Here is a 13,274-nt window from a genome sequence, read left to right as displayed (position 1 = left end):
TCTTCTTCCTCTCCCTCCTCTTCTTCCTTCTCTTCTTCCTTCTCTTCTTCCTCTTCCTTCTCTTCTTCCTTATCTTCTTCCTCTCCCTCCTCTTCTTCTTCCTTATCTTCTTCCTCTTCCTCCTCTTCTTCTTCCTTTTCTTCCTTCTCTTCTTCCTTCTCTTCTTCCTCTCCCTCCTCTTCTTCCTTCTCTTCTTCCTTATCTTCTTCCTCTTCCTTCTCTTCTTCATCTTCGTCTCTCTCGTTTCCTTCTTCTAACGGTGCATGTTCCGCCTCATCGCCTTGGGAAGGCGTTTCTGAGGCCTCCTTCCGGCGTTTGTTCCCCGACCTCCTCGCAGAGGAAGAAGAAGGATTTGGCGTGTGGGGCGTTGAGCGCCTGAGCAGGCAAGTCGCCGGGCACTACCACGTCGACAGTTTGCAGCAGATTCACGCGGCGTTCAATTTAGCAGACCTCCTCGAGCACCATCTCCGTCTCGTTCGGTCTTCTCTTAGCGAACGTCCGGCTGCTTCTGCCGAGCCTGCTTCGGTCTCTGGGGACGCTGCCAAAGAGTGTGGGTCTCCAGGCGAGGCTGCCTACTCTTCGTCGCCTTGTGGGGGACCGCCCACAGAGGCTTCGCCGAGTTTTTTTTCTGCAAGACCGAGGCGGCCCTCGGCCGTTTCTTCCTGCCCTTCCTCCGCTGCGGCGTCACTCGCGAGCGCACATTCTTCCGCTTCCTTTTCGCTGAACGACGAAGACGGCCAGAAAACGCGGGAAGTTGCGCCCCCCTCGCTCGTCGCTGAGCGCCTCCAGTACGCGTCTGCGGTGGAAGACGAACTGACGCGTTCGCGGTCCCTCTACGAGACGCTCCGCTGTAGATACACCCGAAAGTTCACTACGGAGCTCGACAAAGCTCGCGACACTTTCTTGAGGAGAAAACGGGTAGTCGCGGCTCACCAGCAGCGGCGGCTTCAATTCCTCGCAGGGAAAGAGGCGGGCGAAGAAGGCGACGAGGGCGAGGAGATGAACAGGCAGGAGGCAGACGAGGCAGAAGACGCGAAGACGCCGGCGAAAGCGTGCGCACCAACGTGGAGAGAAAGCGCTGTTACACAGTGGTATGTCGTATGCATGAGCCTTGGAGAAGACCTCGGAAAAGAGCTTGTAAACAGGTAAGGAAGGAAAACTGGCGTCGCCTTTTCCACGTTCGCATTCGATTTCCAGGGCTCTTCTCGCAGAGGGAATTCACTCCTGTGGCCGCGGTAAACGCGTCAGCTTCATATCTCGCATTCTCCAAATCCAGTGTTCACGATTTGCCCACGTGGAAGTCTCGCGTAGAAATGTCCCGGTCTCCTCCGGCCTCTACCTCTCTGTATCTCCTTCCACTCGCACGCGTTGCGCCGGGGAAAGGAGACAGCGTCAGTCCTGTGGGGTATTCAACGCCTCAAAGTGTACCTACTAAACAGGAACCTAGCGGCGGCACTCCCTCTACTTTTGTACCCCCACTTTCACAACCATTTACACAACTATATATATCTATATATACATAGACATATATATATATATATATATATGCACATATTTAGATGGACGCATTTTCTTGTGGAAGTCGTTAACATAGATGGACGTACGACGGTATGTAGCCGTGTGGGGAGATAAAGACCCCGAGTCTGCACTGGAAAAGTACTGTCTGTGAGGTGCACGCGGAGGTTCCCATCCATATATATATATATATATATATAAATACCACACTGGCTGTACTTTTTTATATATCGCATTTGTGGTTTCTTTCAGAGTGGGAGACGCCTTGGGAGATTTTCGAGGCGGCGGATTCAGCCGATCTGCAGGTGCGCTTCGCTTTCCTCCCTTTTCGACAGCTGCAGGTCTCGTCGCTGCTCTTCAGTTTCAACTGCGGCAGCTGTACGCCGCCAGAGAAGACCTCCTTCAGGTAAAACAAGGTTTTTTTGCTCATCGGTACCGCTCTCAAATCGTTATCTTCGTGACGAGCGGTGTGTGTCACGAGTTCGCATGCGCTGCGACACGTGCCCCGGAAAGAACCTCGCGCGTTTCGGAAGGACGAAGGGGAAAAGGAAGAGCAAGAAGGGGAACCAGAAGAGAAAAGAGAAGAAAACGAAAGAGAAGAAGAAAGATACGAAGAAAGACGAGAGCAGAAACGTCATGGGCGAGACGAAGGTCCGTGAGTGTCCGTCTCGCTTCTCGCTCGTCTTTTTGGTTTCTTGTCTTAACGCGCTTTTCCAGTCTGCTTTCTCCGCTCTCTTTTGGTGTCGCTTTTCCAGTCTGCTTTCTCCGCTCTCTTGGTGTCTTGCTTTCACCCCCATGAGACTGTGTCTCGAGGGTGGGTGTTTTTCGGATACGTGTCTTGGTGTCATCTTTTCCCGAGTTTGGTCCCTTTTTTCTTTTTCCGCTCTCCGTTTTTCCCGTGCACTGCCCTCGCGCGCTGTGCGTGGCATCGCTGCGGGCGCTGTTCTTTCCAGGCTGTCGCCAGCGTGGATCAAGGTGCGCAGCCTTCCGCCGATTTGCTCGCCGCTTTCTCCTCCTGCACGAACTGCAACGATCTGTCGCGCTCCGTTGTTGCGCCTGGGCGTGCGTCGCGCGTCGGCCAAGACTCACTCATGGTTCCTTTCTCGGCGCGCGGGGGAACAGACAACAACGAGAGGAAAGAGGAAGGAAGAGCAGAGGGGACGGAAAAGACAAAAGCGATAGGAGGAAGAGGAGAGAGCGGGTTCGAGAACGGCGTCTCGGCAGCATCGTGGGGGGCGACGAAGAAGAGAGGGAAGAAGGACAGCGGCGAGAACACGCGTCAAGCCGGTCGGGGCCGGTGTCGTCATTGTCAGTTGATGCCGAAGATTGCGGCGTAAGCCTCGTTTTCGCGAAGCGAAGAAAGCAAGAGAGCGAAAAAGAGGCAACGCTCCGAGAGAAAATGGACACGGAGGGAAACGGAAGCCGTCAAGAAACTCAGGAGACACTCGAGGCCGAGGCCAGGGCGAAGGAAAGAGAGAGTGGAGCAAACAGGTGGAAAATCGGCAAGACGCCAGGGTGGGGAAACAAGCGAGAAAGGAAGCGGGGGTTAGGGGATGAAGAGAGTCGAGAAGAAGTGAAACGAAAAACACAGGGGAAGAACGCGAGGAAGAAGGTGCCTAGAGGCATCTCCACGAACAGATAGGCGGAAGGAAACCGTGAGAGGGGCTGGGACGTCTCGCAGAGACGCACAGACTAGGACGGTCACAGGAGGACTCTCGTGTGTTTTCAGTTTGCAGTTCTTCCTCTACAGCCGAGTGGAGAAGGACGTTGGTGGCATCGGAGACGAAAAAGGCCTAGACGAGGTGAGCTGCCGAACAGACCAGAGACACCGGACACGCCGATAACCGCGGAGACTCACGCAAGGAAGAAGACAGTGGAAATTCTGAAATGGTCTCTGTTCGTCTCCGGTGTATCTCTTGGCTTTTCGGCCTCTGCGTGGCGTCTCCTTGTTTGGTTTCGCTCTCACTTTGTCGATTTTCTTTCGTCTTCCACGTCTGCTCGGGAGGCGGGACGCTTCAAGAACTCGCCACAGCAGAAGCTTGGACTCACGGCAAAGTCCACAAAACCAAGCGTCATCTTCTCTCTCTATCTCTTTGCCCTCTTTTCTCCCGTGTTGATTTCCTGAGCCTTCTCAGACTTACTCTCTCGATCGAGTGCTCTCCTCTCGTGCCTCTTTTCTCTGCTTTCTTCCTTTCTTCTCTCTTTTCTTCTTCTCTCCTTCTCCCCCTCCCTCGCTCCTTCTCCCCCCTTTTCTTGAAGCCGCCGTATTTTCCTGCGGAAGGGAAGCAGGGAAATGTCTTTGGTCATCTTTCGCGTTCGTGGCCGCGCGTCGTGTTGGTCTTCTCTCCGGTTTCTCTCTCCAGGGCGGTTTTCACCACTTTGGCGAAAGCGAACTCTTGAAAGTTGTGCGCGTCGTCCGAGCCGTGCTGCGACGATTCCTCTCCGAGAGTGTCGCTTCGCATCGGCGGCTCCTCCTCGCAGCCGACGAGCACGTGAAGGAGCTGGAAGCAGTCAAGAAGGTGAGAATTTGAGCCCGCAGCAGGACACACGAGATGCCCACGCTAAGGAAAAAGCGTGCCCGTCTGCTCCGGCGCCACAAACAAGGTGGCAAAAGTCGCGTTTCTCGCGTTTTTTGACCGAGGGGGTCTCCCACCTCGCGAAACCGAGAGTCTTCGCAATCTTCTCTCGCGTTTGTCTCGACCGTCTTCTCTCGCGTTTGTCTCGACCGTCTTCTCTCGCGTTTGTCTCGACCGTCTTCTCTCGCGTTTGTCTCGACCGTCTTCTCTCGCGTTTGTCTCGACCGTCTTCTCTCGCGTTTGTCTCGACCGTCTTCTCTCGCGTTTGTCTCGACCGTCTTCTCTCGCGTTTGTCTCGACCGTCTTCTCTCGCGTTGGTCTCGACCGTCTTCTCTCGCGTTTGTCTCGACCGTCTTCTCTCGCGTTTGTTTCGACCCTCTTCTCTCGCGCTTGTCTCGACCGTCTTCTCTCGCGTTTGTCTCGACCGTCTTCTCTCGCGTTTGTCTCGACCGTCTTCTCTCGCGTTTGTCTCGACCGTCTTCTCTCGCGTTTGTCTCGACCGTCTTCTCTCGCGTTGGTCTCGACCGTCTTCTCTCGCGTTTGTCTCGACCGTCTTCTCTCGCGTTGGTCTCGACCGTCTTCTCTCGCGTTGGTCTCGACCGTCTTCTCTCGCGTTTGTCTCGACCGTCTTCTCTCGCGTTTGTCTCGACCGTCTTCTCTCGCGCTTGTCTCGACCGTCTTCTCTCGCGTTTGTCTCGACCGTCTTCTCTCGCGTTGGTCTCGACCGTCTTCTCTCGCGTTGGTCTCGACCGTCTTCTCTCGCGTTGGTCTCGACCGTCTTCTCTCGCGTTGGTCTCGACCCTCTTCTCTCGCGTTTGTCTCGACCGTCTTCTCTCGCGTTTGTCTCGACCGTCTTCTCTCGCGTTTGTTTCGACCCTCTTCTCTCGCGTTTGTCTCGACCGTCTTCTCCCCCTGTTTCCTCCTTTCCTCGTTCTGTCCGTCCTTCGTCTGAAGTCGTGTCTGTGTCTGTCTTGCCCCTCGGAACTGCCGTTTTTCTCTTTTCAAACGCCGGGTCCTCAGATCCGCAGTTCACTGCGCTGGATTCTGCGTGGTCTCGTTTTTCCCCAGGAGTCTGTCGCTGCAGATGCGTACTTTTTCGCGAGTCGGCAGGTTCTCTCGGCCCTCGACGAGCTCCAAATCAGTATCTCGCGTTTTCGGCTGAAGAGCCGAGACGAGGAACTCGCTGAGCTGGCCTATCGTCGCCTCGCTCTTGGCGCAGGGCGGAAGCGGCCGAGTTCTTGGACCGCCTCGGGATCTGCGCTCGCGTCTCTTGCGAATTCGCCGTTTCCGCCGCCGCCTTCGCTCGTGGACGCTTTCGCCGTGGCAGGCGCCGACGTCGCCTCCATGAGACACTCGCTGTTGCTCGAACTCGGAATCACTGCGGGAGACCTCGAGAAAGCGCACCGCCAGCACCGGTACCTCAAAAACCTTCGTGAAGAGGAGGAGAAGAAAAGGGAGACGCTCCACGGGCGCACCTCAGCAGACGCGAAAGCACCTGCAGACTCTCTGGGAGAAGGAGAGGAAAAAGAGGAGTCGAGAAAGGGACTGCAAGCGGCGGGCTCGGAGGGAAACGAGGAAGGAAATGGAGTGCACGGTCGAAAGAACGCAGGTGGGGACGAAGGCGCGCTGGAGCGGCCAGAAGAGCGGAGCGAGTCATGGGCGAGGCCTTGGTCTGAAACGCGAGAGACGGAGAGACAGAGAGAGGCAGAGATCGGCGAAAAAGCAGCCCTCAGGAGCGACGAAAAAGACGGTCTGCAGCTGGAACTGCAGACGACAGAGGTCGCGGCCAGCACGAGAACGGAGACGAGGCCGGCGAGGCCAGGACCGGACGAACACCCGAAGGAAAGAGAGGACGAGCAAGCGAGGAAAAAGTGGCGGGCAGAGGACGGCGAGAGCACGCACTCTCTGGCACGTGCGGGAGAGGGAGAACGCGTATCCGACGAGCCATGCGAGACAAAGGAGAGAGGAGCGCAGAAGACATCCTCGACTCTGTGTCCAGTGTGCTTCGTGGAACTGGAGGAAACCGCATGCAAGGCTGTCCTTCCTTGTGCCCACCAAATCTGCGTCGAATGCAGTCGATCCCTGAGGACAGAAAAAGTCGGTAAGCTCACCGATTTCGAACCGAAGGAATCTAAACCCAAAATAGATACTCGGGTGCCCAGTATATATATATATATATATATATATGTATATGTATATATGTATATGTATATATAGACACGTACATACAATAAATGTATATATGTATATATGTATATGTATATATATATATATATTTCGATACAAGTACGGGTAGGGAGTGTCTCAGTCTGTATATGCAGGTGCACACATGTGTAGTTATGTGTGCAAATGTCTAGGTTGTGGGTCAGGTGAGAGAAGCCTTCGCCTCGCGATTTGGAAAGAACGAGGCGTCCCAAGACAGCGCCAAGATGCGGCCAGTGGTATAGCAGTTTCCTCTCTCTCAGGTCGCATATAGTCCACTTACGTCGATGTGTGCCGAGTTGTGCGTGTATCTTGGGCGCGAAATGTCTTTTTGGATGAGCCCCGGTGACTCCACTTTCTTTTTTGGCTGTTCCTACATACTCGTCGTTGCTCCATCGATGGGCGTGTGCGGATCTCGCAACTTCGACGACGCGTCTGTACCTCCACCGGAACGGAGCGAGTGTGTGCTGTGATGTCAGGAATGGAGAAGACAACAGGTGGGTTGCCCAGTGCGGCGAGCCCGCTGCTTAGTCGCGCGCACCAGTCTGCGAGACTCGGGCGGAGCGGCGCCTTGCCTTTTTCGCCCTTCTCGACCTTCAGCGCCTCCACGCACTGCCTCCGCCGGTGTCCGGTCTGCCGTCACCCGTTCGCCCCGTCGCAGGTTGCTTTGATCTCGCGAGCGAGTGGCTCTCAGGGCTCCGACCGCGCAGCCGTCTCGACTCCAACAAAGCAAAGAGCCGCCAGAAAGGCGAAAACGGGTTCGCCTCGGGCGGGCGAAGAAGGCCAGCAGGCAGGAGGGAGAGACGGGACAGCACTGGGCGGAGCCACCTCGCGCCTGAGAACCGGGAACGGAGAATCGGAGACGCAGACGGGTTTCCCTCTGAATGGCGAAGACGTGCGAGGGGCGTCCAGGCTGGAAACGGAGGGGGTGGAGAGGGAAGGAGAAGCGTCACGGACAGAGAAGCAGGAGAAAGACAGAGGCGAGGAAGACGATGCTGGCGTCCAGGTAAGGTCGTGTTTTGTGGGAGGGGAGAAAAGACAGAGCAGGCCGCAGTGAAGGTTTCGGAGGTGCACGGGAAATGTCGATCAGGCATTCGCAGCAGAGACACGTGGTGAATGCAGGGAAGCGAGTGTCGTTGTTTTTGTCGCGGGGACGTGTCTTGCTTCTTTCGGGGCTCTCAGCGCAGCGTTCCTCGATTCTCCCATTTTTGATTTGCTCCTGGCAGCCTCCTCGTTTTTTCCTTCTTTCCTCGTTTTCCGTCGGTCTTTGTCCTTGGATCAGTCGCGCATTTCCTTTTGTGCTCTCTCTCTGTCCCTTTCCTCGGGTTCCTTTTCCTCCCCTTTTCCCGCTTCACGTACCTCTTGCATGCTACTTCAAATCCGTCTCTCGTTTGTATCGAGCCGTCCATACCGCCGTTGTCGGTCTCCCCCCTCTTCCGCGATCTTTTCTCGCTCTTTTGCTGTCGATATTTCTTTCCACGCGCGGCCGTTCCCAATTCTCTTTCTTCATGTTCGCCTCCATGCGCAGGCTGCGTCCCTCCGTGCGCGTCTTCGCCGCCGGTACTCGGCCAAGTTCGCGGCGATCATCGAGAAAGTCTTGGCGCTTCTCGGCGACTCACCACTGGATGCTTCCCTTGCGGCTTCTGCGACTCCGCCCGCGCTCCCCTCGAAAATCCTGATTTTCTCCGAGTGGCCGTCGGCGCTCGATTTGCTGCAAGTCGCTCTTCGGCGCACAGGCGTGGCGAGCCTAAAGTATCTGGGCGGGCACAGCAAGGCCGAGCTCGCCAAGCTCCGGTGTTTCCGCCACGACCCAGACGCGCGCGTCTTGCTCTGCAGCTTACTCCGCGCCGGCCGAGGCTTGACGCTGACAGAGGCGAACCACGTGATTTTCCTCGAAGTCCCCCTCAACCGAGCAGAAGAAGAACAGGCCGTCGGCCGCGTGTACAGAATGGCGCAGAAGCGACAAACTCACGTCTGGCGGTAGGCGCGCGCGCGGGGGGGTTACCTGGTTTCGGTGTAATCTCCCAAACTCGACGCGCAGGGTGGCGAAGACAGGAAACTGGGAAAGCCCCGCGACACCGGGGACGGGGGAACACGCGTCTCGGAGTTCGTGTTTTAAGGGAAAAGCAGGCTGAAAAACGGGAAACACAGCCGTGGGCAAGATTCCGTGGCGGCTTTTCGCCGCCCTGAGGAAACTCCCCACGCAAGAACAGGCACCAGAGAACTTGGACCCAGCACACACATTTTCAAGAAGATTTACACCAGGAATCGTACTCGTAGTCGGCATTCCCGCGGTGAAAAAGGCTGTTTGGAGGAACCTCGGAATCCCGTTTTCTAATGTGTAGCGGAGAGTCTAGATTCAGGTGCTACCTCTGGTGGGCGGGTGTAAGAGCAGTGGAGGAACGCATCTCTCGAGTCCAAAAGGGGAAACACTCAAAGCAATCGAATCCGTCTCCTCCGGGGGGAACTCCAGGCAGGAGACAAACAAATCGTCTGGTGGTCATTACAGAAAACCGTGACGCTTTCAGAGACGGCGACTTTCAGGAAGGCATTTAAACATGCGCTGGACACCCGGGCTTTTACTGAGGAGAGGGAAGTGCGTCCACGGAGGCGAGTGTCTTGTGGACTTGTCTTCTCGTTTTAAAACTGGAGCAAAAAACACGTTTCTCTGCGGGGCCGTGAGGTGCTTCGACAGACTGGACTGAATGGCTGACGTTCGTGTTTCTCTCGCAGGTTCATCGTGAAAGACTCTGTGGAAGAACGGATCGTTCAAATGCGGCAAAATCCTCGAGACAGCCTCTCGGAAAGGCTGGCTACTGCAGCGGCTGTGAGGGAAGACGGCGACGCAAGAGAAGATGTGCGCGACGAAGAGCAAGATGAATCACAAGAGGCGGCCTACGGCACAGATTCTGTTTCCAATACCCTTCTTCGATTTGGACGGGTAAGGTCTGGCTTGTCTGTCTTGCTGGTTTTGCGTGCCTCGTTCAGAATTTGTTTCTCCAGCTCACGCCCTTTTTTACAATACCTCTTTCCTCTCAGCTGTCTTCCCCTGTGTCCATCTTAATCAGTCATGTTTTCTGTGTGATCCCTCTCCCCTTTCGGTTTTGTTCAGCGGCTAACAGCAGAAGACGTCGCTGTGCTTCTTGGTGTTTCTGATTCTTCCTCTTCGTCTTCTTCCTCCTCGCCTTCCTCCTCGTCTTCCTCCTCGTCTTCCTCCTCGTCTTCTTCCTCTTCTTCTCCCTTTTCCTCTTCGTCCGCCTCCTCGTCTTCCTCTTCGATTTCTTCCTCTTCATGTCTCGCTTCCGGTAACACTTGTGCCGCCGGTGATCCGCCGCCAGCAAACGGAGGGGGGGCTGAGAGGACGGGAGTCGGCAGTGGAAGCGTGGAAAACGAGAGGCGAGACGCGGCGAGCGTTGCAGCTCGGGTGACTCACTCTCTGACTCCGTCGCAGGCCGCGGGGCGGGCGGCGATGCGCCGAGAGGCAGCTTTCCTCGAGTCTCAAGTGACGAGAGAAGGAAACGAAGCGTGGAAACAGGGTTGAGCCAGGGCGTTCGCTTTTCAACGACGGGCTCTCTTTGGAAAGACGCTTCCTTCGGCAAACGTTTTTCGTTCTCGTGAGTTTTCCGAGTTTGTTCTTGTGTTTAAACGGCCGAAAACGGGCGCCTGCACGGCGGGAGAGTCTCGAAAAAGAACGCGCAGAAGACACAGGAGTCGCAAGGCTGCGGATCACATCTGGAAAAGGGATCCTCCAAAGAAAAGAGTGAATGTGTTCCGAGAAGCTAACGCCTGCGGATACACTTGTGGATATACGGACGCAGAACGGGAGTGAGACGTGTTGCCGTTACATAGGACTCTGTACGCAGCACGCGCGGTGGGTGGTCCAGCCCTAGACATGTACGAAGGTAGACAGGTGCACAGATATGGAGAGTTGCAACATTCACGAAATGTTTCTGTCCAAGAAAGAGTGACACAGAATGTATGTACTCAGTGCTAAAATAGCTGTAGGGCAGCCCAGACTGTTTGTAAGGTGCGTGGCCGACATTTAGTGAACATGGAACACGAAGCAAAACATCAGCTACCAACGGGGAAAAGTACGGAAGTGGATCGGGATGAGGAGTGTTGTGGTGCGTCGCCGTCGCCCGGCGAGCAGCAACTCGTCCCCGCGTCGTTTCACTTCCAGGGCGGCAACACAAAGCCGCCGCGAAAAGCCACGCAGAGCATAGCTTTGAGGTGAACCGGGTCATGCTCTTGGTGGTCTCCACTTGGCCGGAGATGTTAGGATACGGCTCGGAGTGTGCTGTTTCCGGGGGGACAGCGACGTGTACATCTCAGACTAGATGAGAAACGACGGCGCACGCGTTTCGCAAGGTGACTGGATAGAAGCAGCAGCCGCAGAAAGGCGAAAGGGGACTGAATGAGCCTCCATGCGTGGCACACGGTTTCATTCTAGCGCGTGCTTTTAAGGGGACTGAATGAGCCTCCATGCGTCGCACACGGTTTCCTTCTAGCGCGTGTTTTTCCTAGATCGCAGCGGCCACGCTGCGGCACAGGAGCATTTCGGCCAGTGTGCTCTCGCCCGTTTGGACATCGTTACTTCACGCCTGTATTTCAAACGGGAACTCGCAGGTTCCCTCACACACTTCTGGACTTGCTTTCCAGCTACCGGGAGTCGCCCCGTTGCGTTTGCTGCGTTCGTAGCTTCCAGGGACTGCGCTGTACAGAGCTACCGATGCCTTTCTGTGGCTGTACTGACGGCAAACTCCGTGAACCGGGGACGGATGCGCGGCAAGGACATTTTCTTGGAAGCCGTGTTGCGTACACCGGTGGTTTCTGCATCTGCTGCGGCCTGGCTACTGGCTGAGCCGGTCGAGAGTACGAAAACGCCCAGTTCACGGGGGAAGGCTCCGCTGAGATGGCGACGGTCCGACTCGGCCTGGCGAAAAGAGGATCGAGGGACTCGGGTCTGAGGCACGTTCTCACATCGAAGGAGGGACGAGGTCTCGTGCGAGAGAACGGCCAGTGTGGCAACCGCACCTCTCGGCTTCGACTGAACACCAGTCCGAAATCTCGGTTGGCTTCGCATTTCTTCTGTCAGCGGGCTGTGTCTCCCCGTAGGGCCTCCGCGGCATTTAAGCCGAAGCGCCAAGGAAGAGGGGCGAAAGTGAAACGCGCCGTCGGCAAGCAGACCTCCGTCACGTTCAACGATGACTTAACGCGTCTTTTCTGCAAAGGCACACTCGTCGGTGTGTGTGTCTCTGCTGGCGTCCCCGGCCTTTCTCCGCCGATTTCGCGCGTTCGCGAAAACTCAGCCTCCACACAGCACGAACCCCCGAGTCTCCGTCTGAGCGCGGCGTCTGTCCTTCGCGCTCGCCAGCGTTCTCAAGGAAGACGACGCAAGGTTTTGGAAGGCGAACGGGTTTGTCTTCCTGCGAGTCGCCGAGGCCTCAGGTTTCGCGTATCGGAGGCCAGCTTTCACGGTGTCGAGATCCGCGTCTTTTCCCCCGTCGGTTTTCCCTTCTCCCCCTGAAACTCGGGCATTTCACGCTTCCTTACACCTGCGCCCTCCTCTCCGTGTTGATGTTCACTGCCTTCCTCTCACACTTTTTTTCCGTTTCGAGGCTCGGGGGGAGGCCTGCGAACGAGAGGCGCCGTGGCAGAGCTGGCCGCGGTTTGCGACGCTCCCGTTCTCGGAAAGCGGAGTTCCAGCGTCGGAAGTGGAGAGTCTTCGCCAGAGAAGCTGTTTTGCTGTCTCTCTCTCTTTCCGCTGCGTGCGCCTCTCGCGTCTCGCCTCTGCGGCGATCGTCGATCTGCCGGGTTGGCCGCAAGCAGGCGAGCTGGCTTCGTGCATGCCGGCGCCGAGATGGCCCTCCCGACAAACACCTGGCGGGGCGTGGCCTGGATAGATGGAAACGGCGGGACAAGAACGGTTTTCGCGTCAGGACCAGGTGACGCGTGAAGCGTCCTTTTGTCTCTCTCCAGAGAAAATCGAATCTCGGGCAAAGATATCGGCGAGTCTCTCCCTTTTTGTGCACGACGTAAGACGCCGCACGCATCTCACCCAGCCGGGCCGAGGCCGGGGGGACATAGAGAAGGGGACTTGAAGTTTGGGTCAGGCTCGCGAGGACCGTGAGGAAACCCAGCTGAGAGAAAAGTGTCCCTCTTTTCTGAGCGGCTCGAAACACCTTCAGGGGCCTCAAGTCCGCCTCGGGTTTCTCGGGTTGTGTCGCAATCATGTCTCTCCAAAAGACGAGTCTTTCCTTGATCCCGCCTGTGTACTCGCGCCCGCGATTCCCCGCGACCTCTCCAGTTTCGGGGGTTTTGCGATTTCGGGGCTGCTGACTAGACAGAAACGCGCCGCGCGACTGGGCTGAGAACTGGAGATGCCATTGCCCTTCTCGCACCCGTTTCTCCCTTTGTGCCTTTTTTGCATTGTGCGGTTCTGTTTCACGCCCCGTGGCGCCGTCGGCTGCGCTCGCTCTCCACCGCGTTTTCCGGCCCGAGGCACATCATGAGATCCACGGGGGACACCGCCGCGCCTCACGCCGCTTAGCGTGCATCCTCGTTTTCCTGTCTCTCCACGCGCTGGCTTCAAACTGGAAGGCCGTTGACGCTCGGCCCCGTCTTTCGTCGTTTCCCCGGTACTCACGGGGCTTTCTTCTCTCGGCGTCGCGCGCATGTCTAACGTCACCTGTTCCGCTCCGGCCCTACCTCCTTCGCGGCGCGTCGTCGTTCGCCTCTAGGCAGGTGTATTCGGTTCGCTTTCATCTCTCCTTCGGTGGTGCCGCTTCTCTTTTTTTCGTCACTCTGTCCGTCGTCTTCGCCGCTGTCCCCTTCCGCGCCTACTCCCGATCTTGCGCGTCTCTTCTGACCGGTTTCTGCTAGATGCGCCCCGCGACTTCTATCTGTTTTCCGTTGCTTCTCGCGTGGAGACCGTTCTCTCGGCACTCGCCTTCTTCACGGCCTCCCTTTCTTCTCCATGCG

At 56.6% G+C, this 13,274-nt stretch overlaps 1 protein-coding gene across 1 annotated transcript; it reads left to right on the top strand.

The window, feature by feature from the left end:
• Window positions 1–999: 999 nt before the first annotated feature.
• NCLIV_054610 (hypothetical protein) lies at window positions 1,000–9,834 on the top strand (the record flags this gene model as incomplete). Its single annotated transcript, XM_003885015.1, has 10 exons — window positions 1,000–1,145; window positions 1,776–1,921; window positions 2,469–2,848; window positions 3,252–3,317; window positions 3,879–4,034; window positions 5,160–6,192; window positions 6,773–7,299; window positions 7,822–8,273; window positions 9,027–9,234; window positions 9,406–9,834. 10 exons carry the CDS (start codon window positions 1,000–1,002, stop codon window positions 9,832–9,834), a joined length of 3,543 nt encoding a protein of 1,180 aa, XP_003885064.1.
• Between the last annotated feature and the right edge of the window lie 3,440 nt (window positions 9,835–13,274).

This window comes from Neospora caninum, chromosome XI (assembly GCF_000208865.1).
Source record: "Neospora caninum Liverpool complete genome, chromosome XI".
Classification (NCBI taxonomy): Eukaryota; Apicomplexa; class Conoidasida; order Eucoccidiorida; family Sarcocystidae; genus Neospora; species Neospora caninum.
The sequence above is the reverse complement of the archived record's forward strand: the minus strand, read 5'-3'. Positions and strand labels throughout refer to the sequence as shown.